General features: G+C 40.8%; 2 protein-coding genes across 2 annotated transcripts; one reads left to right on the top strand and one right to left on the bottom strand.

The window, feature by feature from the left end:
- The first annotated feature begins 5,988 nt into the window (after positions 1 to 5,988).
- Positions 5,989 to 8,602, top strand: LOC115672039 (exocyst complex component EXO70B1). Its single transcript, XM_030593786.2, has one exon. The coding sequence runs from the start codon at positions 6,309 to 6,311 to the stop codon at positions 8,370 to 8,372; it is 2,064 nt and encodes a 687-aa protein (XP_030449646.2). The 5' UTR covers positions 5,989 to 6,308; the 3' UTR covers positions 8,373 to 8,602.
- A 112-nt stretch (positions 8,603 to 8,714) lies between these two features.
- Positions 8,715 to 16,816, bottom strand: LOC115672047 (protein MICRORCHIDIA 7). Its single transcript, XM_056309244.1, is given in 19 exon segments — positions 8,715 to 9,059; positions 9,140 to 9,262; positions 9,472 to 9,559; positions 9,659 to 9,750; positions 10,103 to 10,406; positions 10,581 to 10,692; positions 10,843 to 10,894; positions 11,757 to 11,852; positions 11,926 to 12,087; positions 12,878 to 12,979; positions 13,098 to 13,196; positions 13,563 to 13,691; positions 14,562 to 14,637; positions 14,847 to 14,931; positions 15,067 to 15,159; positions 15,510 to 15,588; positions 15,659 to 15,708; positions 15,831 to 15,905; positions 16,303 to 16,816. Coding segments are annotated over 19 exon segments (2,331 nt in total). The 5' UTR covers positions 16,730 to 16,816; the 3' UTR covers positions 8,715 to 8,972.
- Between the last annotated feature and the right edge of the window lie 3,598 nt (positions 16,817 to 20,414).

Raw genomic sequence — 20,414 nt, 5'->3', positions numbered from 1 at the left:
AAAGTGGGTGGCCACATGTATTCTAAACTATTCTGTGAAGTTTTGAAATTTTTGATTTTTTGATTTTTTTTGGGCACCTAAAAAAAATTAAATTTCACTAAAAGTGGGTGGCCACAGGCATTCTAAGCAATTCTGTGAAGTTTTGAAATTTTTGATTTCTTGATTTTTTTTGAAAAAATTCAACAAATTTCCTATGTTCCCGAAATCTAAAATTTTTTTATTTTCTCGACATTTTGATGATTTTTTCTGGAATTTTTCAATTTTTTGGGATTTTCTGAATTTTTTTAAAGATTTTTATGAATTTTTCGGATTTTTTATTATTTTTATTCCATTTCTAAAAAAATGGATTTTTGTTCATGGAAATAGAATTTTCTGTTGTTTATCAAACGGGTTTTTATTTCAGGAAATAGAAATTTTGTGCTGTTATCAAACGGGTTTTTTTTCTCAGAAACTCATCCAGGAACCAGAAATAGAAAAATCTATTTCTGGTTCAGGAACTCATTCCGGAACAGAATGGTTATCATTCGCTACCTTACCGACTTTTTTTCCCTGATAAAATTACTAGCTAATTTTAGGTTCCGCGTACCATTATGTAGAGGAAAATTACTAAAACAATTCTTTTTTTTTTTGTCGAAACTAAAGCAGTCCTCAACCTATTGCAATTGTGCCAATTCAGTTCTAAATCTTTTTTTTGGGCTAATTTAGTCCTAAACCTTTTGCATTTATACCAATTCAGTCCATTCAGCCATTTTTGGATGGCCGACGCCAACGTGGCAATTTTTAAATATTTTTTTCAATTTTTTTCCTTTCTCTTTCTTTTTTTTTTCTTTCCCTCTTCCCTTGGTCAGCCAGGTCAACCTCGCCGGCCCTAGCCTCTGGCCGATCGCCGAACCGGCTAGGGGAAGAGGGAAATAAAACAAAAAGGAAAAGGAAAGGAAAATAAATAATCGAAATAAATCGAAAAAAATTAAAAATTGCCATGTCAGCATCGGCCGGATGGACTAAATTGGCACGAATGCAAAAGATTCAGGATTGAATTAGCACAAGTACAATAGGTTTAGGACTATTTTAATAATTTTTCCCACTACGCAGAACTATCAAAATGGGTCACAAAACTATATTCTATCCCAAATTTGTTGAAGTAGGTTATGAATAGGCCACCTCAAATTTGAAATATAAGTCATAATGGATTCTAAAGTGTAAAGCCCAAAATATGGGTTTTAATGAGTCTGGTATAAACCCACTTTTGACCCCCTTGACAAACAGGTCTTAGGCTTTTCTTCTTCTTCGCAAGTCTCTTCTCTCCCTCCCTTTTCGATGTCATCGATTGTGACTTGCGAGCTTCTCTCTCCTCTTTGATCCCAACTGATCGGTTTTGCCGCCGCCATCTCCGGTGGCCCTCTGAGGAGAGCAGCTCATCTGTCTCCGCCGTCACTGGTCTCCCTGCTTTTCTGGTTGATCTAGCTTTGCGCACCTCTAAACGACGTCAATCCGTCGCTGGTGAATCTATCGAGTATGTTTTCAATGTTATTTAACTTACATGCATTTGCATACACAGTTTCATGTAATCTCTCGATTTTTTTAGTGCAAACTGGAACATTGTGAAAGTGGAAATCTTTTCTGCAACGGAAAAACCGGCAACTGAAGACACCATTATTCAGCTGGTGACTGAAGGCAAGAGTTTAATTCCAATTTTTCCACTGTAATTATTTTCATTAAATCCAGGTGATGATCAAGAAATTCTACGCCGCATCCTCGGTCTGCTCCTTTCGTCGACAGCATTATTCGAACTATTAGATTTATTGTTAAGCATTGCTTCGAGGGATGTCGAAATCTTTGAAGTGAAGTTATTGTCCATTTGATCCAGAAGTAATGCTCTGCTTGGTACATTGCTCTGTAGAGGGATATAGATGCTTAGCCCAGTTATGACTATGATGGGGGTATTGCCATTGATATCATTGCTGGTGTCATCTGTACTTGAATGAGTTTTTGTGGATTCAATTTAGCTATCAGCACGCACCTTCGGTTCACTTTCTTCACAAGGGTCAAACTTTGATAAAATGAAACGAGAAAAAGGTAATGGTAGGAAATAATGTATAAATAAAATGGTGGGGTTATTGAAGTAAAGGAAATAGTTCACTGTTTCTCCCCGTCATTTAGATCTCACAATTGCTTCAATTTTTTAATATTTATACAACTTTCGTTGATTGAAGATTTTTTAATTGTCAGTATAGTCATTATCTTTGCAATTTCATTCATTTGCTGAGGTTTTGGGAGTTTATTCATCATAGGAACTCCTTAATGTCGAGGATGCAACATTGATACGGGGATGCTCAGTGTATAACAACTCAAAATTTAATGTGTTTGCATTCTGTAATTGAATGGACATTTGGAAGAAGACTTTCCTTAGTCAGGCAAGATCGACCCCCCCCTTTCACCTTCACGCCCCCATCCATAACCAGATCCACAAACATATCCACACAGATGTGCTTGTTCATCAGCGTGACGCTCACCTACGTCTCCACGTTGCTCATAAGCCACGTGAAATCATAGTTCACAACCCGACCCGAGCACTTGAGCTCCCTTACTAACTCAACGAGTGGGCCATGGAGTCGCTATTCTTTAGAACTAATAATTTAAAGGAGAAAAATTGCTAAGATTAAAACCCGGGTTGGGTTGATTCCTGATTAAATCCGGATATGGGTCCCTGAAATTGTATTGCATAAAAATGGATCAATATAAAATAATATGGTCGATTTGGGTCATGCCATTTTCGACTCGACCCAATTCCAACCAAAGCCGCCTATTTGACAGGACTATCAACATGGATTAGGTTATTTTCAAATGACCAACTTTGCTTTAAATTTAACTACCTCCACTAAAGTTGTCAACTTTTATATGAAATTTCCATCCTTTATAAGAGTTACCTGCTCTCGTTTGAAATTACTAACTTTTCTATATAATTATTACCAAATTTATTCACGTTTGTTATGTGAGAAACTCACCTCTTCCGTTGATAGCATTTGATAGAAAGAGCATTTTGTGAATAATAAGTTTCTTATGTCAAAATAATTTCAGGCTCTCCATGTCTTGGCGGGTCTCTTTTTCTTTGTTTTGTTTTTGATTCCTCAGTTTAGTGAATTTTTCTTACTTTCTGGATGTGTAAAGTTTGTAGTTATAGCGATGCTTAATCACAAAGTACCAAATCGTCAAAATTTGTAGAACCCAACCCAAGTTCGTGCAACACAGAGCCCATAAAATCTGTCTGGACACAGCCCGTAACACTAGCATTTCCAGTCCTTAGTACATACTAACACACGTAAAAGATAAAGACAGAAATAGAATAGTTTATCAATATACTTGGGGAAATAAGTTAGGAATAAATTATGAGAATTCACATAATAGCCTTTAAAGATAGATAGTTGAGGCCTAATTTCTTCCATTATCGTAATCTTAGAAATCAATAAATGAAAGGATATTACAATTTGTGCACAATAATTTTTATTAATTCCTAATAGTGAATTTAATATAATCAATCATTATCACATCATTAGTAACGATTAAATAATGAAATAATTATTAAAAAATATAAAATATCTAATGATTTTTATAATCAAATAATTATGTTGTTATTATTTACCGATGGTCTAATTACTCTATAGCTATTATTCAATTACTATGATTAGATCGTTTATGATATAATAAAAAAATATTAAAAATTAATACAAAATATTTTTTTAATTTCCAATATTAATGGTAGCATAGTTCGATAATACATTATCTAATTATAATTTCAAGGGCTAATACCACCAAAATTCCAAATTGGTACACTCGTGTCACATTTATATTAAACTAACTTTCGCATCACAAAACTCCTAAAGTGGTACTTCGATATGATATTTACCCCAAACTAATTTTTGTATCATAAAAAATCCAAAATCTTAGATTGAGAAATATGCTAAAATTTGCTAATTTTTCCCTAAGAGCTCTCTCAAGTTTTGAAAATTCGCTAAAATCCATAATTTATTATGACGCGAAAATTAATTTGGGGTAAATATGGTATGGGTGAACAAATTTGGGATTTTGGTGGTAGGAAAATTAGTTTAGAGTAAATGTGGCACAAGTGCAACAATTTGTGATTTTTTGTGACAAAATTCAATTCGAGATAAATGCAGCACGAGTGTACCAATTTGAGATTTTTGTAGTATTAATCCATAGTAATTTATGCATTCATAAGGTATAATTGTCCAAAAAATCACAAACCTATAGTATAGTGGCCAATTCAGTCCTAAAATCTCCAATTTGGTCATAAACTTTTTGACGATCTTCCAATACATTCCATCCAGCCAATTTCGATCGGAAATTGTCGATGTGGAAATCACTGGCATCCATGTTAGCGATTTTTAGCCAAAATTGGACGGAATGGCTACATTGGCAAATTGTTAAAATGTTTAGAACTAAATTAGCCAGATTGAAAAGTTTATGACTGAATTGACTGTCGTATAACAGATTTAGGACTTTTTAGACAATTTTCCTACATTTATAAATAGACAATTAATATTCAGTAATTGGATTCTTATGTTATAGTCATTGCTAAACTTAGATGATTAGAACATTAAAATCACAAGACTTCATCATTCAAATCGATGTGACAAATGTCGAGTGAGCATATAAGTGAATTGCACCAGACACTCAACATGGATTGGATCAGATCATATCGCAAACCGGCCTTTGCATCTCTTAACGTCACTCCACAATGAATTTCAGCCAAAATAGGGATGGTCTGGTATCGTACCAGCAACCTTCTATAAAACTTTACATTACAACCCAAAGGGGAACGTGAGGCTTCGTGCGGGATATAATCTACGGGCAGAGCAGACAAGATTCTCCCACGGTCGTATCCCGACGATCTTGTCTCGTACAGGTTGGATTCTTGCTCTTGGCATGGCGACGTGCAGAGGAATCGAGCCCAGATCTCGAACGAGGGAAATCAAACTACTTCCTTTGGACTCGGTTTTGATAACGTGGGATTCCGCCCTAAAGATCGACCGGTCGGAATGCTTTATAAAGAAAATGACGGAGATGAATAGGCCGAGGACGGCCGAAACGACGAATCGGGAGGTAAATGTTTGCGCCCACCCCTTATCCTCCAAAACACACAGATGGGGAGCACGACTAAGTCAGGGTTAAAGTTCACGCTGCCTCGAAAAAATTATAATAAAAGCGCTAGATCTATCCAATCATATAGGCCAATGCTCCATGACCATGAAATCGACACAGAGTTCTTAATACAAACGCAAGCTTTGTTGTTAATTTTCATACTGTATTTGATATTTGGGTCAATACCAATCGGTACACTTATGATAAATTTACCCCAAACCCTAAATTATAACACCCATGACAAGTTTACTTTGGTTAGTTTCCGTTAAATTTTACCGTCAAATTACTGAGTTAAATGATGTGACAGTTGATGGATGGAGCAATTTGGGGTTTTACCCTCCGTTTGTCATAAGTATATCGGTTTGTGATTTTTCGTGGTATTAATCCAATTTAACGGAAACTAACAGAGCGTAAATTTGTTACAAATGTATCAGTTTAGGATTTTTCGTAGTCAAAAAGTTAGTTTGGGCCGGGTAAATTTGTCACATGTGTACCAGTTTAAGGTTTTTTGCGATAACCCTTGATTTTATTGATCAAATACTATATATATATATTGTTTTTACTTGATAGCTTTCTTCTTTAATCGGTGTATATTAAAATTTGAAAGACATGTATCTTAATCTAAAAAGCAATCGCCTGCAAAAACCTATACTTCCGAGAACACACAAGGACGTGCGAACAACGCAGGCCGCAGAAACCGACGTGGCGGCCACCAACGCGAAACATGCATGCAGATGAATAATGAAGCTGACCTTCCCATCAGGGTCAACGACCGAGCCCATTGACCGCCACGTGGCACACTCCCCTGCATTAACTCCTGCCGATCCCAGTCACGAAAATACAAAGGAAAGGAAACGAGAAGGGACTTCGTCGTCGTCGTCGTTGCTGCTCCTCCTCCTCCTCCTCCTTCCCTCCAAAAATAGCCTCCTCCTCCCACGTCCCACCCCATGCAAGACCTGCGCAGAGATCACGAAACGATCTCGTAACATTTCCCACATTTCGTACCGTGATGATTCCGATATGATCTGTCAGGTCTCCCCTCCATTTTCCTCCTTCGCCAGCTGGTAAATCTCTTGTTCCCCACCATCCATACCCATCGCCATCGCCATCACCTGTATCTGTATCGTCACCATCATCAATCCACATCGATGGAGAGATCGCCGGCTCCCGAGAAATCCAGCAGCTTCGCGAGAAACGACGGCGACGAGATCGAGGATGTCGCGGCGTCTCCCGAGTCTCCGACGGTCGAGGACACGGGCCCCGAAGTCCTTGAAGAACCGGCCGAGGAGGACGAGGCGGTGGAGGACTCTAATGCCGTGGAGCCTGATTTGACCCTCCCTCAGGTCTGGGAAGAGATCGATGCGTTCCTCAGACGTAATTCCGATTCGCCGTGGGACGACGGGGAGTTGAATGCGGATTCGGATTCTGTTGAGATCCCGAGAGCGGTCGAGTTGCTTTCCAAGAATGTCGAGTCCGCGATCAATAAGTACGCGTCGGACGGGGGCAAGTCCAGGTTCGGCCACGACCTGGAGGAGGACTCGTGCTTCTTTGGTTCGGTGAGCCGGCTCTCGAAGATCGTGGACAAGATTGGGGATTTAAAGCCGAGCGGTGAGAATGCGAATGCACTGTGTTCTTCTTCTCTGAACAGGACCAGCTCCGTGCTGCAGCGAGCGATGTCATTTTTGGAGGAGGAGTTTCGCGCCATCCTCGACGAGGACTCCAAGACTGGAAGAGATGATTCAGATCAGAAATTTGCCAAGACGAAGCACTTGTCATCGTTCAATAATTGCGGTCACGATTCGGATCGGTGCATCCTTCCCGAGCCCGAGCCCGCCTCAGCGGAGGAGGAGTTTCCGTCATTTTCGCCCGAAGAGATCTCTGTCATGAGCAAGATCGCGGATGTGATGATCTCTGCAGGCTACAAGACTGAGTGCTGCTTGCTGTGGATGATCATGAGGCGGACGGCATTCAAGTCAGCATTGAGCAAGGGAGGGCTCGACGTCCTCAGCATCGACGACGTCCAGCGGATGCAGTGGGATTCCCTGGAAAGAGAGATTGGCACCTGGATCGCCGCTGTCAAGCGATGCTGCACCATCCTCTTACCTCGCGAGGGCGCCCTCAGCGATTCGGTGTTCTTGGGCCAGCCAGAGATTGTGCAGAGCCTGTTCGGCAACCTTGCCCGCTCCGTCTCCATCCGGCTCCTCAACTTTGCGGAGGCCGTCGTGCTGACGAACCGGTCCGCGGAGAAGCTGTTCAAGTTCCTCGACATGTACGAGACACTGCAAGACCTGATCGTGGCGGTTGATGGGGCTAAGCAGTACTCAGATGATGCCAAGAAGGAGGAGGTCAGGGCGGAGATGAGGGCGGTGAAGGGAAGGATTGGGGAGGCGGCGGTGAGCATATTCTGCCAGCTGGAGAGCTCGATCAAGAGCGACAGCAGCAAGGTCCCCGTCCCGAGCGGCGCCGTGCATCCCCTCACTCGGTACACAATGAATTACCTCGAGTACGCCTGCGAGTACAAGGACACCCTGGAGCAGGTGTTTCAGCAACACCACGAAAAGGCCGTCGACGACACCTCTGACGGCGAACCCATGGACAATACGGACTCCTCGTTCGCGAAAACGTCGCCGTTTTCGGTGCAGATGATGACGGTGATGGAGCTCCTGGACGCGAACCTGGAGATGAAATCGAAGTTATACAAGGACCTATCGCTGAGGTACATATTCCTGATGAACAACGGGAGGTATATCGTGCAGAAGATCAAGGGGTCCAGCAAGATACATGAGCTGATGGGGGACACATGGTGCCGGAGGAGGTCGTCGGACCTGAGGCAGTACCACAAGAACTACCAGCGCGAGACATGGTACCGGCTGCTACAGTGCCTGAACCACGAGGGCCTGCAGGTGAACGGGAAGGTGTCGAAGCCGGTGCTCAAGGAGCGGTTCAAGAGCTTCAACGCCATGTTCGACGACATCCACAAGACGCAGACCACGTGGGTAGTGAACGACGAGCAACTGCAGTCCGAGCTTAGGGTCTCAATCTCCGCAGTCATCACACCAGCGTACCGGTCGTTCCTTGGCCGGTTCAACCAGTACTTGGACCCGGGGAGGCAGAGCGAGAAGTACATCAAGTATCAGCCCGAGGACATTGAATCTCTCGTCGATGAGTTGTTTGATGGCAACCCCACGTCAATGGGAAGGAGAAGGACGTGACTTTCATATGGTGAGGGAGTGGCGATCAACCGCGAGGATGATGATTCCTCTGTGGAGAGATATCATGGGACTTTTTGTTAGATAACTAATAATCACTGATTATTGTTTTCTGGCAAGATGACGGAGTCGGGTCGATGCAATTTTTTGGTACGTTCTTGACAATTATTACTTGGGATGATGTAAAAGTTCAATTGACATTTTGATAATGGCAATGTAAGGAGAAGTTTTGAGCACGTGTTACGGATCTGACTGTGTTTAGTCCGTTTGTGTCGGGTCATATTTGTCGGGAGATACCGTCCGGGATCGCATTACCACGACAGGAATACACTCCGACATGACCACTTTTGGGGCTCACGTTTGTATAAGTATAACCTCCGTCTAACCTTGTTTTGATTGTAATGTACTTGGAGAAACACTGACTACAGGACTGAACAAAAACTAATATATACCTCTGTCCATCAGATAAACTTGAAGCCTTACTCATGAAATTAATGGATGTATGGTCCTGCGATTTCACGGTTGTCGGAAATCCTTCCATAAGCAAGAGCTCATACTATGTCATCGTCGAATCCAACGAGCTTCTCGCCTGTAATCTGTGCTTCAGCGTTCGACTTTGCCAATCAAGACCTTCATGTCTCGTAACTGCCTTACCCTATGGAGCAGTTGATCAATCGTACTAGATGAAGCCTGTGTGAAATGGATGATACGACTAAGCAAAAAAGAATGATATTTGACCAATTATAACGATAGGAAAAGCGTGTACGGACCGTCAATTCCTCCCTGAGTTCGTCCTCCACCCGTTCTCCCTGGATCCTTTCCTCCACAAGGATGTTTATTAGTGCCGTTTGCTCCTTGTCTACCTCTACTATTTTTTTTCCTCTTTCCTGAAGCTGTATTGCACCCAAAAAGAATGCAAACCGCCACTCTTAAGATTAATCAAGCAGATATACGACTACTTGTATTGAGAAACTAAAAAGAAGAAAGAACAGAAAAGCACGTGTACAGGCAGTGTCCATTGTTAACATCTGCAATCTGTGAGCAAGGCATTGCAATTCACTGGATGATACTGATTAACATATGACTATTATTTTCCACCTACTTTTGTTTCAAGTGATTTGCGTCTGTCTCTCTCCACCTGCAACTGGTGCAGCAAATCGATTGTATCCAATCCCCTTTTTTCTTTCAATCTTGCAAAGAACGAATAGTAGAAATATGATTTGACATTCCTAATTAGTAGCGACTTCTAAAGGCGTGAAAAAAGGAGTTTCAAATAACACTTCTTTTACCTTTGCTTTAAATCCCGGTTCTCTTCTTTCAACCTGACTAACATGTCTGTTTGGCAAGCAGAAACACGAGCATCGCTGTTTCTGATACCATCCTGTGGAGTGAACAAGAAACATGAAAAATTTTAAAGAGACAAGTGGGTAAAAATGCCTGCTCGCAAGGAACCAAGACCTCAGCACCAATCTCGCTACACCAGGAAATGTGGACTCACATTGAGATTGAAAATCTGATGGCAATTTATTCAAGTAAATAACAGAATAGAGACCATCGTTGTCATCCATGAAAAGTCAGCCACAAAAAAAAAAAAAAGCCTCGGAAAACTAGATACTCTCTATGCTTATGAAAATTTTTATGATGTGTACATATTTATAAGCAGCAAGAAGCATCAAGTTTCCTGAACAGGTAATTATGGAAAGTAGTGTGAGACTGTAAAACTGAGAATCTACCGTTGTTTGTGAAGCTCTTCCCAAGGGACCAATTTTGAAATTACATGCCGAAGATTTTTGGCCATTAACATTAGCTCGGGAAACCTTGTAAGAACTTCTATCCTCACTTGATTCATCCAAATCCATAGATGCCTCCTCCTGCTTCACATTCTGCTTCAACCTAGAACATGGACTGATTACTCCACTCCCCTTCCCTACAGACGAGGAACATGATTTACTTTTATTAGAGCCTTCTGTTTGGGAAGAAACTGGTTTCTTTGATGGTCGCGTTGCTGCATAACCAATATGATGGCAATTTGTGTTCCTGATAAATGATTTAACAGCAATTTGTTAATTGGTAATTACCTTCCTAGCCCCCAAAAGAGAGGGGAATACACATGATCAAGCTACGAACATTTGATGTGGATAAAAGACCATGCAAGATTCAACAAAATAGCCCTAAAACACATTATAGACCCAGGAGAAATGTAAAACAGACCAGTAATTTCTCTGCATCACCACCAGGCGTGCCTCTAGTCTTGAAAGCACTATTGTGCGCTCAAAGTCTTGTTTGTCATGAGCAGGTTCAATGAAGTTCGCTTCCAATACACCTGTCATGGAAAGAAACATATGTAGAGCAAGGTTGAAAAACCACTCCTTCCAAGAGCTATTATTGCCATGCGAAATCAAGAGCATCCGTCTAATTCTTCCCCCCCAAGGAAAGTACAATCAATCTAATCCTTTCAGGGGAAGAATCTTACCTATAACCCCGCGGCCGTCACTTCCAGAAGCATTCCAAACCCTCCAGAAGGGCTGACAAACAGGACAGGGACATGACTAAAGGAAGTCCAGAGAACAGAAAACAAGCACAGGAGAACTTAATAATATGAATCTACCCTCCATTGTACTTTCTCTCTCAACGACTCAAAAAAGAGTAGTTAATTTCCAATTTCATGCACGAGTGTTTTAAGAGTTACTACTGTTTAAACAGTTAAAAAGAAGAACAGAGTGCAAGTAGGAAATCATGACACTCGAGAAAATAAAGATGTATTATGAATCAGGAACTGTAAAACCTACAACATCAACTGCAATATAAAAGACATATAACCAGCACTCAGGAAAAACCGTCATTGATAAAAATTTTAAGTGAAATAAATCCATGTAAGAAGGATAGTTGATATAGCATTTCTCTTCATGGGTATCGCAGGTTAAAATACAGTAGAAAACTTTCAAAACTAAGGGTGTGTTCGTTTTGCAGAAAATGAGCGATTTGGAAAACATTTTCTGAAAAATAATTGCTTGTTTCGTTTATAAAATTAATCAATGGACAATGTTTCTATCATCGATAACAATTTATGCCTAACTATTTTCATGGGCGATGAAAATTTTTTCCATTTATTTGTTTTTATAAGCGATATAAGTGATTATTTTTCGAAAAATATTTTCCAAATCACTCATTTTCTACGATACGAACGCATCCTATATCATAGATCAAGCACCTAATCAAATCAACCGCTCAAAAAAAAAAAAATCAGGCCCTCAGACTCATATCTGTATTTATTCGAACAAAAATTTGATACAAATCTAGGCCCTCAATCTCTCAACTTCGATAATTGATTCGTATTAGGTACAATGAAACAAAGGGAAAAATTTTCAACAGAATTTTAAGACAAACCTTAATAAGTCGATTCTTATGGTAAACATTGAAACCTTGAACATCGATGTGAAAGGAAGCATCCTTCACAAAGCCAATGGTCACATTGGCAACCATCTGTTGAAAAATAAAACATGTTAATATGATCCAAAATTAAAGCCATCCGGCAGGTCAAAGCAAATAACATTACATTTGAATCGTTATGCGCACTCTCAGCAACATTTGAAGGCTTGTATGTTATCTTCTGGCTCAGCATCATGTCCTTCACAAGGTTGTGGTGTTTAACATCTTCCCCACGCAAAATAATCCTGAAATCAGGTGGCAGCCTGAGATAGAGGATTGATGCATAACTCTGGCAATATGAAAAGGGAAACATAAGTAATGACCATCATACAAATTTAACATCCGAATATCCGATTAATATGTGCAAACCCCACCAAATGAATACATGACCATTTTTCCAAATTTTGCTGTGTAACATACAACTTAGTACAAATTCTTTTTTGTTTAGGATGGCCGCCATCCAAACCTAAGTATCATTCAAGAATGACATAGATAGCTGTAATACATGGTGCTTTGCTGGCATTTGTGCCAGATTCACAGATTTTTATCAATCTATGTAAATTTTAGACATAAACAGACATTTCAGATAACATCCAGTCCAGACAGCACTTTAAAAGTATTATAATGAAAGTCAAATATACGCAACACAGTGAGCTAGCACATGCATTTGTGTGTCCATCCATACGCACAACACAAATATTAGTAGAAACAAAACTTGACCAAATGCTTAGCAGATATACTAATTGTCAGGATATCTTCCCGGCAAGAAGCAGAAAAAACCCTCTTGATGCACATATTAGAATCTTTCTCATCTCTGAAGAGCTGAAGTGTAATAAAACTTTCTATAGAAGAAGCCAGATCAGCCTACCAATGGATCAAGTAAGCTTATGGAAATTACTGGTAAGGTGGTACTGCTTTGCAAGACAGAAGACGGAGATTGTTTTTCAAGAAAAAAGAACTGACATTTTTTATCAAAACAGAAGTGAGAACACGATGAGATCCTCCATTCAACAAAACTTACTGATACTACCGCATATATCTAAAAATTACAGTGTTTGGATTGAGCACATGACATGTACCCTCAACGAATGTCGATAAGTCAGAAAATGTCTTGAGTTAGGAAACTGTTTAGCCATCTTTATTTTCTTCTCTTCCAGATTTACTCCCCTGATTTGAATATCCTGCAAATTCACACGTGAAATTCATCAACTTAGAAACTCACCAAGCAGTATTCCACCTTTCTATTGTAAGGGTTAAAGTTAAACTTGCCATAAGAAAGTAAAGGTGCTTAAGGCATACATGGGGATCGGTATCAAAATTGAGTTCCAGCTGTCCGTCATCATCTTCCCAGAGATTATATATCATTATGCGTGTACCTTGATTTTGTAACGAATTGAACTGCAGGGCAATAGCATGAGTAAGTAATAGAGATCTATAACCAATTCCAGCCAGCAAGCAATCTTCCATGGAACTCTTTTATACCATAATGCCGGTGGAAAACTTGGTCTGCCTAGTCAAATTTATAATATAATTAAATCAATCGTCAAAGCCAAATTCAAACACAATAAGAAAAGCAATAAATCAAAATGACCTCAATAGAATAGGAAGACCAGGAGGATCATGGGATGTGAAAGAACTTATCCTCTTTTTTTCATAGATAATACGCGTCAGAAAATGTCATTCCTTTGTCAAAATAGAAGCAAAGTGTAATGCGGAACAATAATAAGGACAAATCAGTGAGAAATCCTTACAACACCAAATTACCTGCTGAAGAAGTTCTTCCTCACTTTCAAATGGTGACCAATGCAAAATGGTTCCAAAGTTTCTATTCCAATCATCTGTAGAAGATCTGAGTATCTTGCCCCATTCTTGTCCCTTTTTCTCATAATCAACCTTACAATTTCCGATGACACACAAGTCATCACAAAGATTTTATAGAAATTGGTCAACAATATTAGACGGAAAGTGCTTGTGTCTTATATTCTTTTGAAGTAGTAGACATTGATACAATAAACACAAGGCATCTTTTCCTGTAATCACCCAAATCAACCAACCAATACCATCTCACAAGCAATCAAAACTTATAGCTTCTTAAACATTTGGGAGTTCAGAATTACCACACTTCATACATATACTGAAGATAAAGTATTATTGTTAGCAATCTGTAGTAATAGACCTAAGATTGCTTATACCATTAAGAAGATGACAACAGGATGTAGGGCTATAATATCTATCAACAGCATTCTATCGTACTATGTGAATATCTGGACCCTGCAATCTAGAGAACATCTTAAATAGTTTCTCTCATTGTCATTACACGTCATTGTTGAAATTTGAGTTTCCTTGAGTATGCAACATACAGCTATAAACAGAGAATAGAGGATAAAATTCATAACAACTGAGCAAAAGTTGGTGAAAAAGATCTGTGCAAACACATCCAATCCTTGACAAGGCCTTTTTCATCCCAACAGAAACTAGTAAAGATAAAAATGGAAAAACTGGCATAGGAGTCCTTTAAAATAGAGATAACACCTATTTGGTTTAAGGAAATAGATTTGTACCCACTTTAAACTTTTGGTGGCATGAGAGTTTCTTTACTGGCTACAGTCTTTGATAGACCTTATTGACAGTATGAGATGTACCTACTAATCAGTTACATGGGTTGGCTCTCTCATAGTGCCATTTTGCTATAAAAAGTTGCTCGTGAAAAGAGTTGAGGGACACATCAAAGACTAAATTGGGATGAAAGTTTAATATACTTACAATAGGAACAATTATATCTTCCTTCCCAGTTGCCCTTAGAAATGTGTAGGACAACATTCCAATGCTTTGTGATGCGCTGAAAGGAATAATATGTTTTCGGTTATCAAAGCACTTTATAGCATAATATTCTATGCTAATCTTCAGTAAATAGCAGAAATAATTCAAGTTGCTTTCAGAATTTCCATTTAACCAAATATATAGCAGAGCTTTTAACGACAGTCAATCAGCAAGGGAGCAAAAACAAGCCCTGAAATTAAGTTTCCATGCCAAACTGAAGACAAACACCTCATTCCTCTGAATTTCCCACTACGTGAGAAGACAATCACATCTGCTCCCAGCCTCATGGTACTCGTCTTGAACCCATTTCCATCTATAAAGAAGGAAAGAAAAAGGAGGTGCATAAGAATAAAACCCTTATGTAACTATTGTCTTTCTGAAGACAGAAACAGGAAAATAAAATACAACCTTTTGCCACAAACAAAACAAAATGAAAAGCAGAGCTCACATTGACCAATCGTGTTTGCAGCTTTGCTTTTGGCAGAATATCCAAGAGACATGCACTGCCTCATTTTGTCAGGAGTCATCCCTCCACCATTATCTGCAGTTAATGAGTCAGCAAATGCATTCGTTACGATCTGGGTAAATTCAATCAGGATTGATTCTCCAACAATGTCATCATGAAAGAATTAATAACATGAAATCATCTGTTCTCTAAGATCATTAGATGGTTACAAACATAATACACACAATGCTGCCTCTTGCAAGCAAATGAAGGTTATGCTGCAAAAATATTTCACAGGCCTATTTTCAGGGAGTTGCAATGCAAGAATGGTGAAACAAATCACAAATATCATAGCATGTGTTGCGTGTGGGTGGGTGGGTGAGTGCGCGCTCTTGCACACAGAGAGAGAGGGGCCGGGGGGGGGGGGGGGTGTTTAAGGGGAGTACCTTCAATCACCAAGACTGTCAAATTCTTCCTTTTATTTTCCAACAAATCGATGTGAACATAAGTGGCTCCATTGCAAACCTACCATTATCATAATAAGGAAATGTCCACCATGAACAGATGCACAGATTTACAAGATTTAGATCGTCACCTCATCTAAAGCGTTGTCAAGAAGCTCCGCAAAAGCCGCAAATCAAAATGCTAGAAAGTAAGATTGCTCCACCTTACACACGAAGCCGACTCTTTCTCTTGGAGTTATGGCAAACAAACAAAAAGCTCTAAAGGACTAAAACTCCAGCGTCTAGCTAATCAGAGAAGGATACCTCCTAGAGCCCATTTATGGCTGGTTGCATTGGAATGGAGAAACTTGGGATGGACTCTGACACGATCCATGCCAACTGAAGCGCACAAAATTGTAAGAGACACGAAGACAGATTGGTCAGTTAGACAAGCAATTGCAGTCGACATACGCCAAGTAACATGCTTAGAAGAAATCAAACTCAAGACCTATGGCTGTCGACATCGACATACTATAAATTGTCAGACAACCGCCCGTTTTGCATTTCGTATCTTGACGAGGAAGAAACGAAGCTCAGGATCGAGAAAAATGTAAGAAATAGAAACTACTTTTTCCACAGCGCACCAATGAAACAGGACGACAATGCACGTTTACAAGAAACTACAGGACAGCAAATTGCCTCTGGAAGTATTTCTAGCCTCTTTGAAAGACACTGTCCATGCAAGCAAATACTATTTCGTTAGCGAAGTGGCAAGTACGGAAGACACAATGCGTACCATCGCGAGAAGCAAGGACGTCGCGATTGCTCTCCCCCTCGTAATCCCCAGCCTTCCAGAACTGCCTGCGGTTGGCACGAGCCCGAGCCGCCCGGTCGCCATCGGCAACCTCCACGGGCGAGCACGGCGGCAGCGGAGCGAGGAAATCGACCGGGACCGCGACGTGGACGGCTTCCTCGTCAAGCTTCGGTTTCTTCAGCGCCAAGTCACGGTCTATCTCCTTCAGGCTCCTCGTCTTCCGGTGCTCCGGAGCGGTGGCTCGTGTGCACCGGCCGTCGCCGGTGCTGCGATCGCTGCATCCGCTGTCGTCGCCGTCGCCGTCGCCGTCGTCGCCGCTGCTGGTGATGTAAATCGGCGTGATGATCGGCCTTCGGTCGCTCCGCGTCCGTGCGAACTCGTCAGGCTCACGCTTGACGATGGAGTCCATCGGAGAAAGGAAGCCGGTGTTGGTCCGCTGCCGTGAGTGTAACAGCTTCTTCTAGGGCTGCGAGATTCGCTGCAGAAGCGGAGAGTGAGAGAGAAGTGGCGCGACGCTGATTGATTTTCCCGTTTCCGGCGATTTTTTTTTTTTTTTTTCGGTTTTTTTTTTTCTATTTTAACGCGAAAATCGTGAATTTTATAAAAGGTGGAAGATTTCGAACTTGAAAAAAAAAAGCGAAAATGATACAAATGATCCCTAAACTTTAACCGAGTATGCAATGTGATGCTTGAACTTTTAATTTGTTCGATATGGTCCTTAAACATTAACCCAATGTATAATGTCATCCCTGAATTTTGAAATTTTTTTTTTTTTTTGGTGTAAATGTAAGTAGTATTTATAAGATGACGTACAGAAGCTTAGGGGCATTCCCCAGCATTACAAATAGAACTAAGATTACAAAAAAATGGAGTGGGGGTGTAAGGACCCAGGGTCTACACTGTGTAATATTGTCCGCTTTGGGCCCACTGACCCTCACGGCTTTAAAACGCGTTACACAGAATAGAGAACCCAAGCCTTATAAACTAGCCCAGGACTTCCCCCTAAGCGATGTGGGACAAGAGACATGCCCCCCTTGCCATCCTAGAAGCCTACCAGGAGCCGCTCCTTGTCCAGGCCCTCTGGACCCGGCGACCACTCCCCGCCCTCGTCGGACCGGTTCGTTACATTCTCCCCTCCTTCGAGCATAGCGTCCTTGCTGTGGCCTCCATAGCGTCCTTGCTGTGGCCTCACACCCTCGTCGGACCAGGTCGTTACATTCTCCCATCCTTCGAGCACGGTTGTCCACCGCCGCGCTGCCCCACACGCTGTGATCTGGGAGTCGACTCCCGATACCATTTGTAAGGACCTCGGGGTCTACACTTATGTGTAATATTGTCCGCTTTGGGCACTGACCCTCACTTCTTTAAAACGCGTTACACGAGAATAGAGAACCCAAGCCTTATAAACTAGCCCGTGATTCCCCACTAGCGATGTGGTACAAGAGACATGCTCCCCTTGCCATCCTAGAAGCCTGCCAGGAGCCGCTCCTTGTCCAGGCCCTCTGGCCCCGGCGACCACTCCCCGCCCTCGTCGGACCGGGTCGTTACAGGGGGAGTCTCCATATAGTAGCCAAAGTTTCATTTGTTCGGGACGGTCTAAAAGATTTGTAGTGCGAAGCTCGCCTACGACAAGTTTGCGAACTTTAGCCAAAATGATAAGGCGTCATTTGACTTTTGTTGGAAGCGTCTACGATTACGCTCCATCCCAATGCGAAGATATGATCGTTAGGAAAGATACCTTCGAAGTCTCGCCGCCAAGTCCTTACCTTTTGTAGCCTTGATCATCCATTTAAGTTCATCATTCCATCCTTCTACAAGGCGTCGAGATTCCGTATTGTGCAAGAATAGAGTGCGCCAATTGCTTAGGTCCAGTGCCTTTGGAAGAATAGATGGTCCTTGAACTTTAACTCTGGCACTTCCAACGTGATAATTTACTTAACGTGGTCGCTCTAAATTTGTAATTTATTCGATGTAGTTATGCTTGCTAATACCTCCTTTCCAGATCAAAGTTGGAAGTTATGCTTCCAACTTTGAAATTGTTCGATGTGGTTCCCTGATTTTTGGTACATGTCAATGTATATGAAAATATTCAATATTATCCCTAAACTTGAATTAAAGGAATGATAATATTGAACGTTTTTATACAGTCCAATGACCAAATTAAACATGTACAAAAAGTTCAAGGATCACATTGAACAAATTAAAAGTTTACGGATCGCATTGTACATAAAGAAATTGAACAAATTAAAAGTTGATAGACCACATTGTATATTGGGTCAAAGTTCATTGATCATTTATGTCATTATAAAAAAAAGGATAAAGTGTGGAAGATAGATTCGGAAAAACAAAAAAGATAGATAGATACACAAAAGTTGTCAAGCAATATGTTTTTTTGAACTTTTATTTTAAAATATTGCGATTCTCGACTTTAAAATATCGTACAAACTGTCTAAGATCTTTCAAAATATGTATATATATATATATATATGTGTATATATATATATATATATATATATATATATATATATATTGGCCAGAAAATTACGCATGTATATATATATATTGGCCAGAAAATTACGCGTGCTGACATGGATTTTTCATAATTTTTTTTTGTTTTTACTTTCCTTTATGGTGACCTTTTTGTGCAAAAGAGGAAGTTAACATAAAATAGATCCAGATCTAAAAAAGCCTTTTGTTTTCTTCTTAATATTCTCTTTATCCTTAATCATCCGATCCGCGACGGACCGTGATTGGGAATTTTTTGATCCATTTCCCAGAATCCGACTAATAAAGAGTTTCTTATCCAAATATTAGCGGAAATCGAAGAAATATCGACCAAAATTAATATACTCTTAATTTGGGATGTAAATTTACGCCCTCCATCCCTTCAAAGACCGCTCATCGAGAGCCGAGAAGATTGACGAATCCAGTGTTACCAAAAAGATTCGCATTAATGTGAAATTTCAAAACAATAGTAAGCTTGCATATTAAGGGAGAGATTTTCAGATTCTGTTAGTTTCATTCGCCTAAATCAAAATCTAGTAAGAATCATTATCGTTTTGAATATTTAAGGAAATTAATAACATTCGACGCGATTGTATTAGGTGGTTATGAATACCGTCTGTCCGTGCGGAAAAAACCAAATGAGATTTTGAATGGGTGATTGGTACAAAAACAAAAGTGTTTTGAATGTACAAAGGATTAGAGAGGCTTGAGGAAATGAATTTACAAGAATTAAGGCTCTATTTGTTTCGTGAAAAATGTGACATTTTTTGAAAAATATTTTCTAGAAAGATGAAAATGATAATATTTTTTTGTGTTTGGCTTAAACCTGAAAATGAACTGGTGGTATGGAAAATTTGATTTTCCTAAATTGACATACACTATTCAGGCGCTAATAACATATGCACGAGCAGTTGAGGAACCGAGTAAAAGCACTAGAGTCCAGGTCTAGCCGCAATGGACCTTGACCGGGGCGCCAGGATTAGGGCACGAGCACTTGGGTCCCAAGCCCGGCCTTGATGGACCCGAGCCCGGGCACCAAAATCCCGGACCTGACCTCAATAGACCCGAGCACAGGCACCGAGGTCCTGGACCCGACCTCGATGGACCCAAGCAGAACTTTTGTAGACCCGGGCCCGGGTGTTGGGGATCCGAGCTTGAGTACCAAGATCCCGCACTCGCCCTTTATGGATTTGGCCCCGGTGATGGGGCTCCGAGCTCGAGCTCAACCTCGACGGATTCGAGTGTAGACGCCGAGAACTCTAGCACGGGCACTAGGGTCCTTGGCTCTACCTCGCTGGACCAGGGCAAGGGTGCCTGAAATCCAGGCACAGGCACCAAGGTCACAGGCTCGAGCACCGAAAACCATGGTTTTGAACACTAGAACTCGAGAACCAGAGTTAGGGTTTCCATGTCCAAGTGTAGAGTTTTAGGCTCAAGCGTTAATGGGGTGGTGGCGCAATTGGCTAGCACGTAGGTCTCATAGCTTTTGAGTTATTTTCCTGAATTTAAATATAGATTTTTCTTATTAACTAGGAAAATATTTTCCGTTGACTCATTTTCTCAAGCGAACCAAACATTGAAAAATGAGG

Source organism: Syzygium oleosum, unplaced genomic scaffold, assembly GCF_021117445.2.
Source record: "Syzygium oleosum isolate NSW1041296 unplaced genomic scaffold, Sole_v2.1 Sole_v2.03, whole genome shotgun sequence".
Lineage (NCBI taxonomy): Eukaryota > Viridiplantae > Streptophyta > Magnoliopsida > Myrtales > Myrtaceae > Syzygium > Syzygium oleosum.
This window is presented reverse-complemented; position numbering and strand designations above follow the sequence as displayed.